Source organism: Rhinoraja longicauda, chromosome 10 (genome assembly GCF_053455715.1).
Source record: "Rhinoraja longicauda isolate Sanriku21f chromosome 10, sRhiLon1.1, whole genome shotgun sequence".
In the NCBI taxonomy this organism is placed as follows: Eukaryota; Metazoa; Chordata; class Chondrichthyes; order Rajiformes; family Arhynchobatidae; genus Rhinoraja; species Rhinoraja longicauda.
The window spans coordinates 61,569,101-61,576,439 of NC_135962.1; the positions used below are offsets into that span (position 1 = coordinate 61,569,101).

Below are 7,339 nucleotides of genomic sequence, written 5' to 3' on the forward strand. Positions count from 1 at the left end.
ACACGTGCAGGTACAGGTACAGTTACAGGTACAGGTGCAGTTACAGGTATAGTTACAGGTGCAGGTACAGGTGCAGGTACAGTTACAGGTACAGGTGCAGTTACAGGTATAGTTACAGGTGCAGGTGCAGGTACAGGTGCAGGTGCAGGTACACGTGCAGGTGCAGTTACAGGTATAGTTACAGGTGCAGGTACAGGTGCAGGTACACGTGCAGGTACAGTTACAGGTACAGGTGCAGTTACAGGTATAGTTACAGGTGCAGGTGCAGGTACAGGTGCAGGTGCAGGCAGCCCCACCACCGTTAGTCTCGATCACCATCGTCACAAAAATAATCCACGCATTGGATAGAGTAGAGAGAGAGAGAGAGAGAGAGGTTAATTGTAGACAGACACTTAAAGCTGGAGTAACTCAGCGGGTCAGGCAGCATAGAAACATAGACAATACGTGCAGGAGGAGGCCATTTGGCCCTTTGAGCCAGCACCGCCATTCATTGTGATCATCCACAATCAGTAACCCGTGCCTGCCTTCTCCCCATATCCCTTGATTCCATTAGCCCCTAGAGCTCTATCTAACTCTCTTTTTAATTCATCCAGCGAATTGGCTTCCACTGCCTTCTGTGGCAGAGAATCCCACAAATTCACAACTCTGGGTGAAAAAGTTTTTTCTCACCTCAGTTTTAAATGGCCTCCCCTTTATTCTTAGACTGTGGCCCCTGGTTCTGGACTCGCCCAACATTGGGAACATGTTTCCTGCATCTAGCTTGTCCAGTCCTTTTATAATTTTATACGTCTCTATAAGATCCCCTCTCATCCTTCTAAACTCCAGTGAATACAAGCCCAGTCTTTCCAATCTTTCCTCATATGTCAGTCTCTCATTACAATGAATGGTGGTGCTGGCTCGAAGGGCCAAATGGCCTCCTCCTCCACCTAGTTTCTATGTTTTGAAAGATATGGATGTGGATGTGGAAGATAATGTGTAGAAAAAAAACACAGAGTGCTGGAGTAACTCAGTGGGTCAGGCAGCATCTGTTCTTAAGTCTGTTTGTTCGGGATTTGATCGACCTGAAACGTGATGTGTGACAATGATGTGTGAGAAGATGCAGTAACGCTGAGTGTCTATGTGGTTCCGTTTACACTCTGTGACCGGCACTGTGCACAGCTACACGTGTGTGTGTGTGATGCTCCGTGCTCCAGTCTCTCTCTGTGAGCCGGGCCTTATTGTGTGAGAAACTCACCTCGGGGTCCCAGCCCCAGCCCCGACCGACACACAGGAGAGTTGGTGCAGGAACCGGGAATGTTGCACGCTGGTGCAAGATGCAGCATTCCTAACACAAGAATAAAACCTGCTTCACACTCCGTCCCCCCGTCCCCCCCGTGGGAGTAACAGGAAGACCACTGTCTCATCTTCATGAGTGTAAAACCAACAAAATAACCTACTGGAAAACACTGCAGATGCTGGTTAACATCAAAGGTAGACACAAAACGCCGGAGTAACCCAGCGGGTCAGGCAGCATCTCGGGAGAGAAGGAATGGGTGACGTTTCAGGTCGAGACCCTTCTTCAGAAGTGGGAGAGTCCAGGACTAGAGGTCTTAGCCTCAGAATTGAATCACGGCACGGCAGACCACACTGACCACACTGACCACACTGACCACATTGACCACACTGACCACACCACACTGACCACACTGACCACACCACACTGACCACACCACACTGACCACACCACACTGACCACACCACACTGACCACACCACACTGACCACATTGACCACACTGACCACATTGACCACACTGACCACATCACACTGACCACACTGACCACACCACACTGACCACACCACACTGACCACACCACACTGACCACACCACACTGACCACACCACACTGACCACATTGACCACACTGACCACATTGACCACACTGACCACATCACACTGACCACACTGACCACACCACACTGACCACACCACACTGACCACACTGACCACACCACACTGACCACACTGACCACACTGACCACACTGACCACACCACACTGACCACACTGACCACACCACACTGACCACACCACACTGACCACACCACACTGACCACACTGACCACACCACACTGACCACACCACACTGACCACACTGACCACACCACACTGACCACACCACACTGACCACACCACACTGACCACACTGACCACACCACACTGACCACACCACACTGACCACACCACACTGACCACACTGACCACACCACACTGACCACACTGACCACACCACACTGACCACACCACACTGACCACACCACACTGACCACACCACACTGACCACACCACACTGACCACACTGACCACACTGACCACACCACACTGACCACACCACACTGACCACACTGACCACACCACACTGACCACACCACACTGACCACACCACACTGACCACACCACACTGACCACACCACACTGACCACACCACAATGACCACACTGACCACACTGACCACACACACCACACTGACCACAGCCCAGCCCAGCAAACACTCAGTGCCACTGCACAGAGTGTGGGCTGCACTGCTGACCTGTGCTGTGTGGGGATTCCAAGCCATGGCGCTGGTGACGTGACTTTGAGTGAGACAGGAGGGGTTTTCACAGCCCTGTCTGGTCTCTCTGCAATGCTGGTGACTGCAGGGAGACTGGATGGAAGTATATAAAATGATATTGCATTGATAGACAGCCAGACCCATCTCCAGGGGGGAGTGCAGCAGACCACAGAGTGAAAGGGGCAAAGTGAAAGGAGGTGTGCAAGGTGTGTAAACAAACAGAGGGTGGTGGGGTGGGGGTCTGGTCCACACTGCCAGGGGTGGGGGTGGGGGTGGGGTGCCTGGTCCACACTGCCAGGGGTGGGGGTGGGGTGGGGGCCTGGTCCACACTGCCAGGGGTGGGGGTGGGGGTGGGGTGGGGTGCCTGGTCCACACTGCCAGGGGTGGGGGTGGGGTGGGGGCCTGGTCCACACTGCCGGGGGTGGGGGTGGGGGTGGGGGCCTGGTCCACACTGCCAGGGGTGGGGGTGGGGGTGGGGGCCTGGTCCACACTGCCAGGGGTGGGGGTGGGGGTGGGGTGCCTGGTCCACACTGCCAGGGGTGGGGGTGGGGGTGAGGGTGGGGGCCTGGTCCACACTGCCAGGGGTGGGGGTGGGGGTGGGGGGCCTGGTCCACACTGCCAGGGGTGGGGGTGGGGGTGGGGGTGGGGGGCCTGGTCCACACTGCCAGGGGTGGGGGTGGGGGTGGGGGCCTGGTCCACACTGCCAGGGGTGGGGGTGGGGGTGGGGGTGGGGGTGGGGGGCCTGGTCCACACTGCCAGGGGTGGGGGTGGGGGGCCTGGTCCACACTGCCAGGGGTGGGGGTGGGGGTGGGGGGCCTGGTCCACACTGCCAGGGGTGGGGGTGGGGGGCCTGGTCCACACTGCCAGGGGTGGGGGTGGGGGCCTGGTCCACACTGCCAGGGGTGGGGGTGGGGGTGGGGGTGGGGGTGGGGGGCCTGGTCCACACTGCCAGGGGTGGGGGTGGGGGTGGGGGTGGGGGGCCTGGTCCACACTGCCAGGGGTGGGGGTGGGGGTGGGGGCCTGGTCCACACTGCCAGGGGTGGGGGTGGGGGTGGGGGTGGGGGTGGGGGTGGGGGGCCTGGTCCACACTGCCAGGGGTGGGGGTGGGGGCCTGGTCCACACTGCGAGGGGTGGGGGTGGGGGTGGGGGCCTGGTCCACACTGCCAGGGGTGGGGGTGGGGGTGGGGGTGGGGGCCTGGTCCACACTGCCAGGGGTGGGGGTGGGGGTGGGGGGCCTGGTCCACACTGCCAGGGGTGGGGGTGGGGGTGGGGGTGGGGGCCTGGTCCACACTGCCAGGGGTGGGGGTGGGGGTGGGGGCCTGGTCCACACTTCCAGGTGTGGGTGTGGGGGTGGGGGTGGGGGTGGGGGCCTGGTCCACACTGCCAGGGGTGGGGGTGGGGGTGGGGGCCTGGTCCACACTGCCAGGGGTGGGGGTGGGGGTGGGGTTGGGGGGCCTGGTCCACACTGCCAGGGGTGGGTGTGGGGGTGGGGGTGGGGGTGGGGGGCCTGGTCCACACTGCCAGGGGTGGGGGTGGGGGTGGGGGCCTGGTCCACACTGCCAGGGGTGGGGGTGGGGTGGGGTGCCTGGTCCACACTGCCAGGGGTGGGGGTGGGGGTGGGGGTGGGGGCCTGGTCCACACTGCCAGGGGTGGGGGTGGGGTGGGGGTCTGGTCCACACTGCCAGGGGTGGGGGTGGGGGCCTAGTCCACACTGCCAGGGGTGGGGGTGGGGGCCTGGTCCACACTGCCAGGGGTGGGGGTGGGGGCCTGGTCCACACTGCCAGGGGTGGGGGTGGGGTGGGGGCCTGGTCCACACTGCCAGGGGTGGGGGTGGGGTGGGGGTCTGGTCCACACTGCCAGGGGTGAGGGTGGGGGTGGGGGTGGGGGTCTGGTCCACACTGCCAGGGGTGGGGGTGGGGGTGTGGAACGCACTGCCAGGGGTGGGGGTGGGGTGGGGGCCTGGTCCACACTGCCAGGGGTGGGGGTGGGGGTGGGGGTCTGGTCCACACTGCCAGGGGTGAGGGTGGGGGTGGGGGTGTGGAACGCACTGCCAGAGGTGGTTGTGGAGGCAGGTACGATGGTGGTGTTTAAGGGGCTTTTGGATGGCACACGGATATGCAGGAAATGGAGGAGTATGGGTTATATGCACAGATATGTTTTAATTGGCATCATGCTCAGCACAGGCATCATGGGCCGAAGGGCCTGTTCCTGGGCTGTGATTTTAGTTTTGTTTAGAGATACAGCGTGGAAACAGGCCAACACGATCCCCACACATTAACACCATCCTACACCCACTAGGGACAATGTTCACATTTACCCAGCCAATTAACCTACAAACCTGCACGTCTTTGGAGTGCGGTAGGAAACCTGAACACCTGGAGAAAACCCACGCGGTCATGGGGAGAAGGTGCAAACTACATAGAGACAGTGGCCGTAGTGGGGATGTAACCTGGGTCTCCGGCGCTGCATTCGCTGTCAGGCGATAATGCTCCGTGATATGCAGGGTATGGAGGGATATGGATGGTGTGGAGCTGATGTTGGCATGGTGTTGGGCAAGGGACACTGTGGGCTGACAGGCCTGTGCTGTACCGTCGTATTGTGTATGACCTGGGAACAAATGGTGACCTTGCGTGTCGACCAGGCCGAGCTGTGCCGTGCCTTGCGTGTCGACCAGGCCGAGCTGTGCCGTGCCTTGCGTGTCGACCAGGCCGAGCTGTGCCGTGCCTTGCGTGTCGACCAGGCCGAGCTGTGCCGTGCCTTGCGTGTCGACCAGGCCGAGCTATGCTGTACTGAGAACCTGTCCTTACCGCGCCTTGTATTTTCAACTCAGGAAACAGATGAAATAATTAAGAGAAACCAGATGGGTTTGAATGTGGAGAGCTGCATCCAACAGGAAGAGTTCCAAGTATTTGTCAGTGCGGCCAGGTGAGAGCAATGGAGAAAGACCACAGCACTGGCCAGCGAGAGATCTGTCCGCCTGCCTGCAGCCTCCGCACTACCCGCTGCTCCGCCCCGCTCCGTCCTGCCCCGCCCCGCCCCGGCCCTGCGTGGAGGCAGGCTCACATCACTCACCACAGCACTGGCCAGCGAGAGATCTGTCCGCCTGCCTGCAGCCTCCGCACTACCCGCCGCTACGCCCCACCCCGACTCTGCGTGGAGACACTCATAGAAACATAGAAAATAGGTGCAGGAGTAGGCCATTCGGCCCTTCGAGCCTGTACGCACCGCCATTCAATATGATCATGGCTGATCATCCAACTCAGTATCCTGTACCTGCCTTCTCTCCATACCCCCTGATCCCTTTAGCCACAAGGGCCACATCTAACTCCCTCTTAAATATAGCCAATGAACTGGCCTCAACTACCTTCTGTGGCAGAGAATTCCACAGACTCACCACTCTCTGTGTGGAGAAATGTTTTCTCATCTCGGTCCTAAAAGACTTCCCCCTTATCCTTAAGCTGTGACCCCTGGTTCTGGACTTCCCCAACATCGGGAACAATCTTCCCGCATCTGGCCTCTCCAACCCCTTGAGAATTTTATATGTTTCTATAAGATCCCCCCTCAGTCTTCTAAATTCCAGCGAGTACAAGCCCAGTCTATCCTGATCTCTCTCTCCCTCTCCACCCCATTCTCCTGCCTTCTCTCCGTAACTCCCGTTGGATGATCAGCCATGATCATATTGAATGGCGGTGTGTACAGGCTCGAAGGGCCGAATGGCCTACTCCTGCACCTATTTTCTATGTTTCTATCAGCCATGATTGAATGGTGGAGTAGACTCGATGGGCCGAATGGACAAATTCTGCTCCTATCACTTGTGAACTTATGTGTTACTGAGAAAACGGAAACTAAAACCAATGGAGGAAATTCTCCGTCCATCTGAGAGAGACGTGTAAAATTATACAAGGACTGGACAAGCTAGATGCAGGAAAAATGTTCCCAATGTTGGGGGAGTCCAGAACCAGGGCCCAGGCGGCCGCCATTGGTGGTGCGGGATCACGTGGCCGCTGGCTGGGTGAGGTGACGTGGGGCGCGGGGCGGTTACGTGGTGCGAGGGGCGGTGACGTGGGGCGCGGGGCGGTGACGTGGGGGGCGGTGACGTGGGGCGTGGGCGTGGGGCGCGGGGCGGTGCCGTGGGGGGCGGTGACGTGGGGCGCGGGGCGGTGCCGTGGGGGGCGGTGACGTGGGGCGCGGGGCGGTGCCGTGGGGGGCGGTGACGTGGGGCGTGGACGTGGGGCGCGGGGCGGTGACGTGGGGCGCGGGGCGGTGACGTGGGGGGCGGTGACGTGGGGCGCGGGGCGGTGCCGTGGGGGGCGGTGACGTGGGGGGCGGTGACGTGGGGGGCGGTGACGTGGGGGGCGGTGACGTGGGGCGCGGGGCGGTGACGTGGGGCGCGGGGCGGTGCCGTGGGGGGCGGTGACGTGGGGGGCGGTGACGTGGGGGGCGGTGACGTGGGGCGCGGGGCGGTGACGTGGGGCGCGGGGCGGTGCCGTGGGGAGCGGTGACGTGGGGCGCGGGGCGGTGACGTGGGGCGCGGGGCGGTGCCGTGGGGGGCGGTGACGTGGGGCGCGGGGCGGTGCCGTGGGGGGCGGTGACGTGGGGCGCGGGGCGCGGGGCGGTGACGTGGGGCGCGGGGCGGTGACGTGGGGGGCGGGGCGGTGACGTCACCTTGTCCTGTATGAAGTTGGCACCCCTAGCTTCCACCCCTAGCTTCCACCCCTAGCTTCCACCCCTAGCTTCCACCCCTAGCTTCC

At 61.2% G+C, this 7,339-nt stretch overlaps 1 protein-coding gene across 1 annotated transcript in view; it reads left to right on the plus strand.

The window, feature by feature from the left end:
• The window catches only part of ttll5 (tubulin tyrosine ligase-like family, member 5), a 102,594-nt gene extending 97,077 nt beyond the window's left edge, over window positions 1-5,517 (plus strand). Inside the window, exon 24 of the mRNA XM_078407024.1 lies at window positions 5,419-5,517. Within this exon, the coding sequence (XP_078263150.1) occupies window positions 5,419-5,517 (99 nt within the window). The remainder of the gene's footprint in view (window positions 1-5,418) is intronic.
• Window positions 5,518-7,339: the final 1,822 nt, after the last annotated feature.